Source organism: Phalangium opilio, unplaced genomic scaffold (genome assembly GCF_054372755.1).
Source record: "Phalangium opilio isolate 3A_F unplaced genomic scaffold, DU_Popi_V2 ptg000042l_1, whole genome shotgun sequence".
Classification (NCBI taxonomy): Eukaryota; Metazoa; Arthropoda; class Arachnida; order Opiliones; family Phalangiidae; genus Phalangium; species Phalangium opilio.
This window is the reverse complement of record NW_028324166.1, coordinates 1,718,678-1,735,541: the sequence shown is the minus strand read 5'-3', so window position 1 is coordinate 1,735,541 and position 16,864 is coordinate 1,718,678. Positions and strand designations below refer to the sequence as shown.

At 37.7% G+C, this 16,864-nt stretch overlaps 3 protein-coding genes across 4 annotated transcripts; 2 read left to right on the top strand and 1 right to left on the bottom strand.

The window, feature by feature from the left end:
- Positions 1–929: 929 nt before the first annotated feature.
- Positions 930–2,268, bottom strand: LOC149678195 (synaptonemal complex protein 3-like). The gene has a single exon (XM_089836215.1). The coding sequence runs from the start codon at positions 1,920–1,922 to the stop codon at positions 1,287–1,289; it is 636 nt and encodes a 211-aa protein (XP_089692341.1). The 5' UTR covers positions 1,923–2,268; the 3' UTR covers positions 930–1,286.
- Mps1 (dual specificity protein kinase monopolar spindle 1) lies at positions 2,267–12,644 on the top strand. Of its 2 annotated transcripts, none has more exons than XM_089836214.1 (11): positions 2,267–2,421; positions 2,576–2,792; positions 2,878–2,984; positions 4,862–6,446; positions 6,548–6,625; positions 7,602–7,747; positions 8,303–8,469; positions 9,492–9,616; positions 10,301–10,543; positions 11,624–11,713; positions 12,467–12,644. In XM_089836214.1, the coding sequence occupies exons 2-10, from the start codon at positions 2,628–2,630 to the stop codon at positions 11,699–11,701; spliced, it is 2,694 nt and encodes an 897-aa protein (XP_089692340.1). In that variant the 5' UTR covers positions 2,267–2,421; positions 2,576–2,627; the 3' UTR covers positions 11,702–11,713; positions 12,467–12,644. The 2 variants fall into 2 exon arrangements, with proteins under 2 accessions (XP_089692340.1, XP_089692339.1); XM_089836213.1 differs by having other exon boundaries at positions 2,271–2,421; positions 2,573–2,792.
- Positions 12,645–12,974: 330 nt separating this feature from the next.
- Positions 12,975–15,072, top strand: LOC149678193 (uncharacterized). The gene is made up of 2 exons (XM_089837096.1): positions 12,975–13,923; positions 14,744–15,072. The coding sequence occupies exons 1-2, from the start codon at positions 13,827–13,829 to the stop codon at positions 15,016–15,018; spliced, it is 372 nt and encodes a 123-aa protein (XP_089693222.1). The 5' UTR covers positions 12,975–13,826; the 3' UTR covers positions 15,019–15,072.
- Positions 15,073–16,864: the final 1,792 nt, after the last annotated feature.

Below are 16,864 nucleotides of genomic sequence, written 5' to 3'. Positions count from 1 at the left end.
GTAACAACACTTAATACTTATTGTAGTTTCCTCATTTAACAGGAACAATTCCATCACATGAAGAGAGTATCGTTACTACCGGAAGGAATAAGAGAAGTATTATATACTTCTGATACTATCGGTTTTTCAAATAGAAACTATATAATTTTTACGCGACTACCTTCGAAACGTCCCAATTGCTTATTATTGTTAACATGGCGCTACCATTACCCTATTAATTCTTTCTGCGTTTAACTAGCCTAAAGTTCTTTCTCTCGTTTTCATGTTCTTGAGTTTATAGATAAAATATTGAAAGGAAATTGAGGCACACCCATACAGGCCCCTAACAGCAAAACACACTTTAGTGTTTTCACATAGCAAGTTTAATTGATAAATTAGAGAGATTAAAGCAAATTTCGGCTCGTGTGATGCAAGATAATCTTCTTTTACCCACCAATGCTACCTTGACGAAGGCAGGAACCAATCAGAAATCGTCTACGAAGGCGGAGCTAAATCCAGCCTTTTGCTAAGGCTTATCGAGTCAGTCAACTCCACCCCTCGACTATGGGAGCATCTAGTGCCAACAATTTAAACTAAACCATTGCCGAGACTCGCTATTATTGAACACACAGTGTGCCGGGAGTGTGGCGCGCTCCTGTAAGCCCAGCTTCTGGGCGGCAAAGTTTGAGGGAATACGACACATGTCGGCGATCCTACCCTATAGGTGCCGACTGTCCCGTGTCCGCCGGAGGTGACTTACCCCAATTCCACCTTCCGTCACCTCCCAAGTAAACCTCATTTCCTTCCCTGCTTATCCACATACGACCTAGCGGCCCCCGTCTGTGCTGGGCCGCGTAGGGTCTCCCGCTCCATTCTTCCTGGTGCTCAAGGCCTAACGGCTAAGCACTAGTGCTCGTAGGTGGAAAAAAAAAAAAAAAAAAAAAAACACACAGTGTTTAGCATTAAATTAGGCCTATCCGTAGAGGAGGGAATACATGTAGAAGAAATCCACGTATTCCTGGTAGTTCTTTATTTCAAAATTTCTTAACGTCTCTAATGACTTATGCTGTTTCACAACGCACTATTGATTTTACTTAGTTTTTGGTTACCCTCCCATTGTTTCAAATCAATACCCGTTTCATTTCCGTGACTTCTCAGGCGTAACTGACGAAACAACGAAACTGAATATTGAAAGGTTTGTTTATTTTTACGTCACTTTACAAATTCTGAACAAACACAAAAAACCATTATAGTATTTTATGGAACAACATATTGAAATATTCGATACAGTAAGATATTAGTTTAATTTACAAGAGCATCATGCTCTGTTGAAGGGTTTTCTTCATATTAGCGAGTCCTTCCTTCTGAATATCGGACAGCATTTTCTTTTGCAAAGCCTTCATATCCTTTCTCAACGCAACTTGCGCTTCTTCCAGTTCTCTTTCTTGTTGAGTCTCCAATGTTCTCGATGACTCGAAGAACATGTTGCTTACGGACTCCATTTGCTTCAAATTCTCTTGCCATACAATTGCGTTTTGTTCATGGTGTTTTTCAAGTTGAACCAATTGTTTGTGCATCTTAACTTCGGTTTCTTTGGAGACTTGTATGTTCTGTTGTATTTTTTCCAAGTACTGCTTGAATTGGGACTTGAAACTTTCAAGGTTATTCTTGCGTTCAGTGTTGTGCTTGTGAACAGCGGTTGTAACTGATTCCTTAGACTTTTTTATGGTTTCTTCAGTGAACATAGTCATACGACGCTTCTTTAATTGCAAACGTTTGTTCAAATCAGTTTGAAAGTTGCTGAGGACAGCGTTGACTTGTTGTTGATCACCACCTCCGTTAGCTAATTGGTTTACTTCATTCTCATCGTTGTCCAAACAAAGTTCATCTTGGGAATTAGGATGCGAGATTTTGGATTGAGTCGACTGTATTTTACCTGACATTTTTTTAACTATTTCAAAATATGCAAATTTGCAATTTTTCTTTCGCTTTAAAATGTCAGCGGTTAAGATGAACAAACGCTAAGCCTAATTTAAACTGCAAGCGATCTTTAAAAAAACCGCGCTATGAGTCTTGATTGCGGTGCGTTCAAGTGTGTTCAGAGATTTTAAATGCTACCAAAATATATTCAAAAAAGGTATTTCAAAGACAGATTGTTATTGCACTAACTAATCTATAATTAGTTTAATTAATATCCATCATTAAATGTTGCACCATGAGTTGTGCTTTGTTGCAAATAAACACCGGTTTTGTATCCTGAATGCACCATAAATCCACTAAAAAAACAAAAAAAAAATAAGCTAAGCAGACGACTCTTTTGGTACTCTTTTCAAATTTTTCTAACGTTTTAGCGGCAAATGTGATAGTTATACCAACTTTTAAACTAATTTCGCTTTGAATTAAGTATTTAATGTTGTGTTTAATGAGCCTTAAACAGAACTGGTAAGCTATAATTTCATTATATATTGTATAAAGGCAAAACTGTAGGTAAATATTTATGGAATTTCGATTATAACCCTAAGCCTTGGTCCTCCTACTATTTGAAAACATTGCAAAATTCATAGTTATAATCCGTTTAATTTTTATTTTTTAGAAGCCTAGCTGCTTAATACCTTAAATGTGTACATTCTTACACTAAAGAGCTTGAAATGTCTGGTAGTTGCGATACTCCTGTCACTCCTAAAAGATGTTCTGATGATAAACTTGCCTTACGTCTTCTGGCTGAGTTAACGAATTCCCAAGAATGGGGCTCGTTAAACCAGCAAGACCAAGCTAAGGATAAACTAACGCTTGAAAAGCGGATCCTTGATCAGGTTTCTATCATTTTACAATTAAAATTTTAGTCTTTAATTAATATTTAGGCTCTGGTAGAATAAATTTTAATGTTTTGTTTTGAAGCTGAAAGAAAATTCTCGTACTAAACCTACTCCCATTGCTCCTGTACAAAGTTCCAAAGAGATTAAGCCTATTAACGGAGCCAGTCTAAGTGCTGCTTCGAATTTCAGGTAAGTTTTCCTTAATAAATAACAGCTAGCTCAGGGAAAACCTGAAAAAGGGTCAGGGAATTTTGAGAATTTTAACGAAGTTGGGGAATTTTATTGAAGTAGTTAAAATTTCTGCGGGTTAACCATCCAACTGGTTGACGTTTTAAACGCAGTTTTGACAAAAAGGACAGCACTTGGGCCTAAAAACATCAGGGAAATAGTAGAAAAGGGTCAGGGAATTTGTACCTGAAAATTTTGTGGCAACTCTGCCATTGTCAATTTGACGTTTTCTGCCATTTTGAGGGAAAGGGGCGGAGCTTTTATTAATCTGAATCTCAAGTAAAATTGAAGGAAAAGTTTAAGATGGCCTTTATCTAAAAATGAATGGAAAAATATTAAAAAACTAAATAAATGATCTCTTATTACAATATGATAATTAGTGCATTTAATTAGTCTTAAAAATAATCAAGGACTACTGTTCCATCCGCCATTGGTTTAGTGGCGTCTGCTAAATCGAACCAGTTACCCCAAAACGGAATTGGTTGAGTTCTCACAGGCCAGAAGGGTAAGGGTAATGAGAATGGGTTCTGGCTAGCAGACGCCACTAAACCAATGGTGGATGGCGCAATAGTCCTTGATTATTTTTAAGACCAGGGTGGGAAATAATGATTTTTTGAAACTGGACATTGGGCCAGCGTCCCTTCTGGCCTGGAATAAATAAACTGGTCCATGACCACTGACCAGGGCGCGTCGTCTGCTAAATTGAAGAAGTCGATAATTAAAATATATTAGCTGATGTCTGGACTCTGGAAACCCTTGAATTTTCTTAGTGGTCCCGTGGACCACTGACCCCCCTCCGATTTAATTTTTAAACTGGTCCAGGCAATTTTTAAACTGGTCATTTGCCCTGTGCCACCGCCTTATTTCCCACGCTGTTTAAGACTAATTAAATGTACTAATTATCATATTGTAATAAGAGATCATTTATTATATTTCTTTTTTAATATTTAATCCCTAATTTATATTAAGAACAACTTCAACCCATTCTTTTTAAGGTATTATCAGGGATAGATTTAATTTTAGAAGTAGGAATGGAGAACAGAGTAGGTAATGTGGGCGCGCGTCAAATCCCGGACGGACCCCCGTCCTCGGGACAGAGGGGGGGGGGTATGAAAGTAGAGGAGGCGGGAGGGGGTCATAGCGACAGAGGTAGAAAGTAATTACGTCACTATTTTTCTGGCCGTCCCCGTCAGCAACGTCATCAAAACGTAACGTATAGTTTAAGTGAGCAGCCAATAAGATAATTTATACTTTTCGTTACATTACGTGTTGGTGGGAGGGGGGCTCTATACTGGGTGGTTGGTAATTTATATTAAGAAAAACTTCAACCCATTCTTTTAAGGTATTATCAGGGATAGATTTAATTTTAGAAGTAGGAATGGAGAACAGAGTAAGTAATGTGGGGGCGCGCGTCAAAGTCCCGGACGGACCCCCGTCCTCGGGACGGAGGGGGGGGGGTTATGAAAGAAGAGGCGGGAGGGGGTCATAGCGACAGAGGTAGAAAGTAATTACGTCACTATTTTTCGCTGTCCTCGTCAGCAACGTCATCAAAACGTATAGTTTATGCGAGCACCCAATAAGATAATTTAAACTTTTCGTTACCTTACGTGTTGGAGGGAGGGGCATATCTATACTGGGTGGTCTATGAGTCAGAATAACTGAACTAAATACTAACCGTTCCGTTCTCCATTCCTACTTCTAAAATTTAATCTATCCCTGGTTAATATTATGTTACCTGAAGTTTAAATACAAATTTTGGGGTGTCACGTGTGCTCCCTGAAAACACTATCAGCTCTAAAACACATTGATTAAGTACACGTCGTAATGTTAATCCTTAGAGCAACTCTAACGCGACCATCGATATTCCATCAATACCACCCTTCTCCATTTTTTAACACTGACGCGAATGATTCAGACTCAAATGAAGACTCGGAACCGATTCCGTTACAAAACTTTTTTAACGTCAAAAGTAAAACGCAGGAATTTAATAAATCCCCGAACATATCTTCAAATGACTCATCAAACAGTGCCACCAAAATCGGGAATGGGGTTAACAGTGCCAAATCAGAATCATTCGCTTCGTTCTCGTCAACCAATCATATTGCTTCAAAGTCAAATTTAGACTCGGTTTCACTTTCTTACAATTCTATGAAAAAAGCTGACGTCAGCGCAAAATCCGACTCTGTATCGTGTACATTTGAGGCAAAATCTGCATCAGATTCGCTTATTCTTCCGTCTGCGAAGAAAACTGGTCTTAGTGTCAGGTTGAATACAGTTTTTGATAAGAAACCTGATATCAAGGTCAAATCAGAGGAAATTTATGGTCCTCCGACGGTAAATAGATCTGAGGTGGTTTCGGTACCGTCGGTAAAGAAAACGGAACCATTTGTACCGTCGGTAAAGAGAAATGAAGCTTTTGAAGCGTCGGTAAAGAAAATTGAAGCTTTTGAGCCGTCGGTAAAGAGAACTGAAGCTTTTGAACCGTCGGTAAGGAGAAATGAAGCTTTTGAGCCGTCGGTAAAGAGAAATGAAGCTTTTGAAGCGTCCGTAAAGAGAAATGAAGCTTTTGAACCGTCGGTAAAGAGAAATGAAGGTTTTGAACCGTCGGTAAAGAAAACCTACGCTTTAGAACCGTCGGTAAAGAAAAATGAAGCTTTTGAACCGTCGGTAAAGAAAATTGAAGCTTTTGAGCCGTCGGTAAAGAAAATAGAAGCTTTTGAACCGTCGGTAAAGAAAATAGAAGCCTTTGAACCGTCGGTAAAGAAAATTGAAGCTTTTGAACCGTCGGTAAAGAAATTAGAAGCCTTAGAATCGTTGGAAAAGAGAACTGAAGTTTTAGAACCGCCTGTAAAGCAAACTAAAACTTTAGAACCGTCGGTAAAGAAACCTGAAGCCTTAGACCCGTCGGTAAAGAAAATTGAAGCTTTTGAACCGTCGGTAAAGAAAATTGAAGCCTTAGAACCACCGGTAAAGAAAATTGAAGCCTTAGACCCGTCGGTAAAGAAACCTGAAGCCTTAGACCCGTCGGTAAAGAAAACCGAAGCCTTAGAACCGCCGGTAAAGGAAACCAAAGCCTTAGAACTCCTGGTAAAGGAATCCAAAGCCTTAGAACTATTGGTAAAGGAAACTAAAGCCTTAGACCCGCCGTTAAAGAAAACCAAAGCCTTAGAACTGTCGGTAAAGAAAACTGATAATTTTGGTGGTAAACGCGAACCCTTTGCTGTTTTACCGATGAAAAATTCTGATAAGGGTAATGGGGAACGTAAATCATCAACTGTTCCTGCCAGTAAAGTAATCAATAAGCACCAAATTAGTGTCAACACAGTAAACTCTGTAAAGAAAACTCAAGGCTTGAATGATGCGGGTGAAACTCAAGTGTCAAAGGTCGAACCACAGAGAAAGGGGTGTGGCGCATTTCAAGTGGTAAAGATATATATTTTTTTTCTATGGCGTACGCTTTCTTTTAGAAGGGGTTCGTTTCGTAACGTCACGTGGTTTTTGTATCCGTTTATTTGTTTATTTAGACATCGAACCAAATTTTTGAAGTTAATAAAAGGACATATTACGTATTAAATATTCTTGGACAAGGAGGAAGCGGAAAGGTAATGGAATTTTGGTATTTAACTCGTAGGGAATGTCGGGGAATTGTCTGGGATACTCCGAAAAGTCGGGGAATTGTCTGGGATACTCAGAAAAGTCGGGAAATTGTCTGGGATGCTCGGAAAAGTCCGGGAATTGTCTGGGAAACTCGGAAAAGTCCGGGAATTGTCGGGGAAGCTCGAAAAGTCGGGAAATTGGCTCGGAGACTCAGAAAAGTCGGGAAATTGGCTCGGAGACTCAGAAAAGTCGGGAAATTGGCTCGGAGACTCAGAAAAGTCGGGAAATTGGCTCGGAGACTCAGAAAAGTCGGGAAATTGGTTCGGAGACTCAGAAAAGTCGGGAAATTGGTTCGGAGACTCAGAAAAGTCGGGAAATTGGTTCGGAGACTCAGAAAAGTCGGGAAATTGGTTCGGAGACTCAGAAAAGTCGGGAAATTGGCTCGGAGACTCAGAAAAGTCGGGAAATTGTCTGGGAAAGGCGGAGAAGTCGGGGAATTGTCCGGGAAACGCGGAGAAGTCGGGGAATTGTCCGGGAAACGCGGAGAAGTCGGGGAATTGTCCGGGAAACGCGGAGAAGTCGGGGAATTGTCCGGGAAACGCGGAAAAATAGGGTAATTGTCTGGGAAACGCGGAAAAATAGGGTAATTGTCTGGGAAACGCGGAAAAATAGGGTAATTGTCTGGGAAACGCGGAAAAATAGGGTAATTGTCTGGGAAACGCGGAAAAATAGGGTAATTGTCTGGGAAACGCGGATAAATAGGGTAATTGTCTGGGAAACGCGGAAAAATAGCGTAATTGTCTGGGAAACGCTTAAAAATAGGGTAATTGTCTGGGAAAGCCGGAAAAGTCGAGGAATTGTCTGTAAAACTCGGAAAAATTGTGCAATTGTCTGGGAAAACCGGAAAAGTCGGGGAATTTGAATCGGGACAATTTTGTGGCAATCTTGTTACAAAGTTTTTATGTATCGGAATTGGCACAGGTGTATCAAGCTTTAGAAGGAGAATCGTGCAAACTCGTCGCACTCAAAGAAGTTAGTCTGGAAAAAGACGCGGAATGTTGCAAAAACGAAATTGAGATTCTGTCTAAATTACGGAATAGCGATAGGGTCATAAAGATGTATGATTTGTAAGTAACTAATCACCATTAACTAATAGTAGAAGTTTATAATACTTCAATCTCTTTGAGAGAAGTGTACCAAGCACAAAGTGGGTGGGGTAATTGTAACATGATTCTTCCCAACATCGGAAGGTTACTAAACAGAATCACATACGCGATAAATAGTTCCCTACTCATCATTACTCTATTAGCGCTGCTTAACTATTTGCCAAGGCCCATCCATGCATGCGCTTGTGCAGATTTTGTCCCTCGTCAAGACAATCAAGTTTTGTGGGTTGATTGCTGGGGATATAGTAAATACCAAACAGTTATAGAATTTACCCTAGCACGGTGCGATAGTTACCCATCTGAATTTTAATGAGTAGGAAAGCATACAAATATGGTGCCATGAGCCCGGGAAGAATCATTCATGTTACATAACTAAAGTATTAAGAGGATCCTTCTGCTAATACCTAGCACATTTAATTCCTCCTTTCCATAGTCAAGTGGTGCCTGTGACGTATTTAAAATCATTTTTACCCACCCACCCCCCTTAATTTAATTTTAACATTTAATTAACTACAGCGAGTTGAAAGAAGCGGAGAAAAAGCTTCTGATTGTTTTGGAAAAGGGCGATTGCGATTTGGCTTCCATTTTGAGGGAAGTAATGAAAGGCAAAAAACTCAGTCCCATACAAATCAAGTATTTTTGGTCCGAACTGTTGTCCAGTGTTGAAGAGATACACAAAGCAGGTAAAGTTATCCCTTCCATGTGCTCAAGTACGAGCTTTCTTTAGGCGTTTTTTGACAGAAGTGTTAGGCCTATTTAACCTAATATTAGGTTCCGTAACTGGGTTCATATTCATACAAATTTGGAAAACTCAGGGAAATAATTAGTTGACAAAAGACTCAGGGAAATTTAGAATTTTTAGTAAAATTCAGGGAAATTTGTGAGGTTTGAGTAAGTTAGCTCTGAAGAGGTTGCTTCAACTATGTAAAAAACACTCCCGATGTTATTACTCCATATAACATAAAAAAACCTGGGAAATATACGGGGATATATATGGGAAAAAACCCTGGGAAACTCAGGGATATATATATAGGAAACAACCCTGGAAATCTTGGGGATATATATGGGAAAAAACCTGGAAAACTCCGGGATATATATAGGAAAAAACCTGGAAAACTCCGGGATATATATAGGAAACAACCCTGGAAATCTTGGGGATATATAGGGGAAACAACCCTGGAAAACTCGGGGATATATATAGGAAACAACCCTGGAAAACTCAGGGATGTATATGGGAAACAACCCTGGAAAACTCGGGGATATATATGGGGAAAACCCTGGAAAACTTGGGTATATACAGGGTGTTTGTGAAAGGTCCATCAATAATGAAAGGGCGTATTTATTGGGTCATTTTGAGTCGAAAATGTTCTATGACATTTTTCCGTCCGGGCCACTGTTTTCAAGTTATGATTGGAGTAATTTACGGATGACCCCTTAAATTTAATTAAGAAATTGAAAGACAGCGCTAATTTGATGAAGGGGTCATCCCTAAAATATTCAAATCATAACTCGAAAACCGTGGGTCGGACGGCAAAATCAAATGTCATAGAACATTTTCGACTCAAAATGGCCCAATAAATACGCCCTTTCATTATTGATGGACTTTTCGAAAACACCCTGTATATGGGAAAAAACTGGAAAACTGTTTTGTTAAATTTTGACGTAGTGTTTTTGTATGGAAACATGAAATTTTTACGATCTTTAGGAATTATCCATTTGGATTTAAAACCCGCAAATTTTGTTCAAGTGATGGGCAAACTAAAACTAATTGATTTTGGAATTGCCGGAGCTATACCCGATGATATGACTTGCATCGTTAAAGACACAACTGTAAGTGTCTTTAAGTCCTTCCTATATTTTTAAGTCTTTCCTATATTATCCTATAATTTCATGATAAAGGAATTTTCAATTGCAATCGTCACCCTTCATTGCATTAAGTAAATGTCACGTGATAAGTAAATTTGTGCGGGTAGTGATTTTATAATTTTAGGGTTTCAGGTCGGGTATGGGTACTTGAAAAATTTCCTATCAGTTAGAGTTACCCGGATTTTTGACGGGTACTCGAATAATTAGGCCTAGCAAAAACCAATACCCGATTATCCTAAGCCTTGTCACGGCTAATGAGAGCTAAAATTTAAATATTTTAATACTTTTTGGTATTAAGAAATTATGTTTTCGGGTCGGGTACCCGACTGGGTAATTGGCGGGTACCGGGTACTCGCACAGGCTTAATGATAAGTGAGTGGTGCAAAACATATCAAGGAACAACGTACACGCTGTTATAGAGTGCTGTCAGTTGTGACGTCAGATCCAAGGTTAAACGTCACCAGTCTGCCTTTAGCAATGGGCGGCCATGACAGTTACCTTTTTTCTTTATGGGAAAACAGTATGGGTGACGTCACACTGGCGCTTCTGACAGCACTCTATATGCATTAGATATTGAGTCACATACATTTTTGTATTCAGTTCGTGTAGTGTTCTTGTAACATATTTGATTAAACTCGTTGTTCTCAGACCGGAACGATCAATTACATGTCACCTGAACAATTAATGGGGACCCAAAACCATGGCCAGTTCCAACTGCGTACCAAATCGGATGTCTGGTCTTTGGGCTGCATTCTTTACCATCTTATAAACGGGGCCACGCCCTTCCACCATATTCCTCAAATGTTCCCGAAAATGCAAGCCATTACCAACCCCAATTATCAAATATCATTCAATAATGTCAAGGATCCATTGCTTCTCGATGTTCTAAAGGTAATTGTTTATTTATTCTCGCGAGAGTGTGCATGCATGATCACAATTTATGAAGGGTTCATGTTCATACAAACCAAGGGAAAATGGAAATGTCAGGGATTTGAAGTTTTGTTCTTAAAAAGTTAGGGAGGGATAGGTCAGGGATTTTGTTTGGTGTATCGAGCCATGATTGCTTCGAACAATGATAAATATGGGCTGCAGGTGTGAACATGAAGTGGGCTTTGGTAAACACGTACTTAAGGTCAAGATAAAGCCAACTTGGGAAGGGGTTTTTCATATGCCTTTAGTTTCTGCTCATTTCCAAGCAAGTGTTTCAAATAAAAAATTTCAAGACTTTACAAACCGAAAGACAACATTTCAAAGATTACAAAAAAATTGTGAAAAACTTTTTTTTTTTTGAAATTACATTAAGTTAAATGACATTAAATTTAAAGTTACTAATTCCAATATATCTTGTCTTTCAATCGTTTAAATTGCATAAAATTTTGCATACACGCGCACTTACACCTACGCTAGTGGTTAATCGAGACACTTTTGGAAAATGTCAATTATGTAACTAATTAAATTAATTTTTTCGCTTAATTAGTTAAATAATTGACATTTTGCAAAAGTGTCTCGATTAACCACTAGCGTAGGTGTAAATGCGCGTGTATGCAAAATTTTATGCAATTTAAACGACGGAAAGACAAGATATATTGGAATTAGTAACTTTAAATTTAATGTCATTTAACTTAATGTAATTTCAAAAAAAAAAAAAGTTTTTCACAATTTTTTTGTAATCTTTGAAATGTTTTCTTTCGGTTTGTAAAGTCTTGAAATTTTTTAATTGAAACACTTGCTTGGAAATGAGCAGAAACTAAAGGCATATGAACTGCAACCCCTCCCCCCCTTCCCAAGTTGGCTTTAGCTTGACCTTAAAATGGTCCCAGGGATATTGGTTACAAAATTTGGTCAGGGATAAGTTAGAAAAGTCAGGGATTTCCTTCGAAACCTGTATAATTACGTATGATTTTGACTTAGTCGAAGTTTTCGTGCATTTTATCTCTTTATGAGTAAATTTTATGATTTTGTTCTATGAAGGCTTGCCTTCAACATAACCCAAAGAACAGACCAACGATTGAACAATTATTGGCCCACCCCTATTTAACGGGCTCCTAATTAAGGGTTACAGTGAGTACAAGTTCATTAATTGTTTTCTTCAGTATTCCTCACACATTTTAACCGAGGGGCTAGCCACTTACGAAATATGGTGTACAAGCCTTAAGAAATATATTTCAATATTTCGAGAAATATCGTAATATTGAGAAATATCGGAAATATAGGGAAATATCTGAAATAATGAGAAATATCGGAAATATTGGGAAATAATGAGAAATATCGGAAATATTAGGAAATAATGAGAAATATCGGAAATATTAAGAAATAATGAGAAATATCGGAAATATTGGAAATACGAAGGAATAATGGAAATATTGGAAATTTAAGGGAAATATCGTGAAAATATTGGAAATTTTAGGAGAAATATCGGGAAATAAAGAAATACAAAAATAATAGAAATACTGAGAAATATTTGAAATACGAAGGAATAATCGAAATATTGGAAATTTAAAGGAAATATAGTGAAAATATTGGAAATTTTAGGAGAAATATCGGGAAATAAAAAAATACAAAAATAATAGAAATACTGAGAAATATTAGAAATACGAAGGAATAATCGAAATATTGGAAATTTAAGAAAAATATAGTGAAAATATTGGAAATTTTAGGAGAAATATCGAGAAATAAAGAAATATAAAAATAATAGAAATAAATCGGAAATATTTGGAAATAAGAAATCTGGTGTACATTTTTTGGGGAAGTGAGTAGCCCCTCGATTTTAACATAATGTTCTGTAACACGGGTCATTTAATTTTTCATTTTTAGTACATTTCCTTTGAACTCAAACCATTATCAAACTTTATAAATAATTAATTAAATATCCAAATTCATGAATTAAATTTTTATTTTTTGTCTTTTTAAATATGTTTTATAAAAAGTAAGTTATTTCTCCACTTGTAATGTTTTTTTTATATAATGCATTAAAAAATAAAATAATTTCGTGTATGGATTTCGTAATTATTTCTTTAATTGATTTGAAGACCATTTAATTTGCACAGGGATAGATTTAATTTTAGAAGTAGGAATGGAGAACGGAGTAAGTATTGTGGGCGCGCGTCAAAGTCCTGCTACTGGACCCCCTTCACCCCTTTACGGGACGGACGGGGGGGGGTATGAAAGAAGAGGCGGCCGGGTCATAGCGACAGAGGTAAAAAGGAATTACGTATTTTTCGCCGTACCCGTTAGCAACGTCATCAAAACGTAGTGTTTAAGTGAGCAGCCAATAAGGTAATTTAAACTTTTAGTGATTACGTGTTGGAGGGAGGGGGGGGGCTCTATACTGTGTGGTCTATGAGTCGGAATAACTGAAGTAAATACTAACCGTTCCGTTCTCCATTCCTACTTATAAAATTAAATCTATCCCTGGTTTAAATATGAAACCCGTTTAATTGCATCAGAAATACATTGATTTCTTAATTCCACTTGGAATCATGGGCGTTTCCGCTTGAATTAAAGGGGAGGAGGTGTACAAACCGTCATGCTTACGACTCTAGCCCTTCATGACCAATTGCGATTGCGTCCAAACATTCCTCCCCCATTATGGCGTCCCACCCAACCTGAGCCGTTTCACAGTTAGTGCGCATGCCTATTTCTCTCAGATTTCGCATCCTCCCCATCAGCCTTGCTCATAAGTGCGCCTTACTGGTCAACATAACTCGAGGTATCTTCAGAGTCCGTACGCAAAGGCTTAAGGATCGAATAACCAATGATACACGAGAAACGCTGTGAGGGGCTGAGGGCTGTTTAACAAAGTTTTAAGCCCTTCCCCTTGCTTTCAATCAGAAATTAGTATGGGGTCTATGGCCTCGTAAAGATTCCAAGTAGAAGGAATCTACGCATTCCTTTCCGTATGCATTCTTTTCCACCATCCGTCTCCGCCCGCTGACTATTGTCTGCATAATCATAATTTCAATAGAAATTGAATTTTTCGTAATTTTTTACGACCTACGCTTAATATTGTTATATTGTTTATGGATAATCGTATTTCAAAATCTGCCTGATAACTTTAATCGCTGATAACGTATGGCTTAGGTATAAAACCCACAAATCTTCCTCTTTGCCAGTAAACAACTGATTTGAAATCACATTTCGTAACACGCCTTTCTTTCGTCTGTAACAAACTGCAATGGAGCAAAATTGTAAATTATTCCTAATTTTAACTATCGTAGTCGCATTGTTCGTTCTAAGTTTAAGCTCGCCTCTACCAGTACCTGGAAAAAATGGTAAGATGTTTTATATGCTAAATTCATGTTAATTGCTTAATTTTTGATTATGTAACTTGTGGGCAATTTTTTTAAAGCGCTTACGTTATTACTAGAATTTATAGCTGGGCGTAAATGCGCACTGTAGTCTGTTGCATCAAATTGCAATGATTTTTGCATAAGATCGCTTTGACTGTTGCATCAGATCGCAATGACTGTTGCATCAGATCGCAATTACTTTTGCATCAGATTGCATTGACTGTTGCCTCAAATTATACTGAAATTGCGCTAAAGATTATTGCATGAAATTGGGCTATAGATTATTGCACGAAATTGCTCAAAAGATTATTGCACGAAACTGCAGTAAAGATTATTGCACGAAATTGCGCTAAAGATAATTACACGAAATTGCGCTAAAGATTATTGCTCGAAATTGCGCTAAAGATTATTGCACGAAATTGCGTTAAAGATTATTGCATGAAATTGAACTATAGATTATTGCTTTAATAAAACTAAAATTAGGTAAAATTGCAAAACTAATTGTGTATTTAGATCTTGCGCTCTCATTGAACTCGAGAAGTTGATGAGGCACCCTTTAGTCAATAAAAACCAAAAACTTAATGCTTTTCTATGGGAAGCTAACCCTAAAAACTGTGATTTTTGTTTTTCGTTTAACATTGCAGTCTTATCTACAAGGGCCTACCGGGCCGGACCTGTAGAATAATTATCACTGGTGATAACTCGCTTAAACGGTTCGACAATTATCCAACTACCCCCTAGATATCAGAAGCGATAACATTGCGATATAAATAGTTAATTGATTATTTATCAATTCAAAAAGGTGATGCCGATAAATCAACAGGAATATCGCTAGATGACATTCCGTTTTATAACAACAACAAAATCAAGGAATTGATGGAAAATCTCGATGCGAATGACCCAATGATGATGGCTTTTGTCAGAGAAACGCTCCGGGGAGAATATTCCGATGAGGAGATAGACAGGATTCTGGCTGGTGTCCGGAACAGGGAAGATATCGCCAACAAGCGGAAGGAGTCGCTTGATAAGGACATTTCCAAGTACTGTTGTCCCCTCGGATATGCCGCGCAAAATTGACTTGATTTACTTACTTAAAGAACAATAAATGCAGTTCAATTTATTCTTGAAAAACATTGTTTTATCATTTCAATAGTATATAATACGTCTTCTCTTCGAGAGAAGTGTACCTACCACAAAGCGGACCGGGTAATTGTAACATGATTCATCCCAATATCATCCAAACGGAAGGCAGAATTTGAGGGAAGTTTTGAATGATTATAGGTTAGAGTATGGCTTCTGTGGCTCAGTCGGTAAAACGGTTGAGTCGTGGAGTACAGAGGCTGGCATGTTCGAGTCCCGTTGAGGGGGAGGGTTAAAATTAATTGGAATAAAATCGAAAATGTCTGAGATGAGTAGTGCCATCTCGTAATCCGATGCTGTTTTATTGTGTTTTTTGCTGTTTTATTGTGTGTCTAAGCTATTTTATTGTGTGTCTAAGCTATTTTATTGTGTTTGGGCTAAATTATACTATAAAAGTTATGATAATAGTTAGAAATATCTGCGTTATTCCACAGTTAAAAAATATGTTTGATATTCTCTAGCTTTTTCTCACAGAATGGACATTTAGGACTAAGTTTGTACAATCTTGAAGCTAAAACTGGTAGCGTTATATTACCTATAGCTATTTTCCACAGATTACTTCTCAGGATATTAAAGGGGCTGTCCGAACCTTGGGGCAAACGACGGTCTTCCTCACAGAACTTATAGCTTTGCGGTTGGGTAAAAAGAAGGAGCGGGGAAGGGTCGAACAGCCCCTTTAACTTCTGATATTTGTTACTGAGTTTCAGTTTAAAATTAAATTGCTAATTAAAGCATTCCAAGTATTAATACTATTGTTAATAATGAACTTTTCTAATTTCAAAGAACAATACAAGCATCTGCTGCATCATGAGCTTATTGACGTTTTCTTCCCAGTACCATGCCAGTAACAAGCAGAGTGGACGGGGTCGACGCCATTCAGTGATAAAAGAGGGCTTCTCATATCACACGACGCGAGCAAGCTTCAACGAAGTTTACTTTTTGTTTTTATATCTATATACTTTTGTTTATACTTCATAAATGTACTATAGAATAAATAAATTGTTCGTCGATTTAATGAATCTCATTTTTTATTCCTTTTCTTGTCAAATAAGTTACAGGCATATATAAGATTTTAAAATGAATTAATTAAATCAAAATGGATTGGGAATATGGGTTAATTAGAGGTTCCCGGTAATCACTTTAGCACTGTTAAAGGCAGCGCGTCGAGGGGCTATTCACTAATGAAAATTTTCTTTTATTGCTGATATTTATTTATGCTTCAAAAAAGGATAGGGATTCATTGGTGATTTAAAATGGATGGGGATTAATGGTTGCGTCTGGATTACGAGTAATAATCGAGGGGCTACTCATTAAAAACTTGTTAGCGATTTTAAACGGGATTGGGATTGTGGGTAACTTAGGGGCTACGTGTTGTTGCGTCCGAGTTTTATAATAAATTCCGTCGTTGGGGGCGCTTCGAAGTGTGACGTGGCGCTAATTCAAATAGGAGAACACACCATTAGGCCTATATAATATTATAGACAGCGCCCCTAGCGGGAAATTTCTTCATGCATTAGATGTCAGTAAATACGTAACTACGTATACAGCGCCCCTAGCGGCAATTTATGAACTATCTATATCTTACACGAACGTCTAGCATAATTTTATCATGTTTTAGATGTCAGTAAATACGTAACTACGTATACAGCGCCCCTAGCGGCAATTTATGAACTATCTATTGCTTACACGAATGTCTTGCAGAATTTTATCATTTTTTAGATGTCAGTAAATACGTAACTACGTATACAGCGCCCCTAGCGGCAATTTATGAGCTATCTATTGC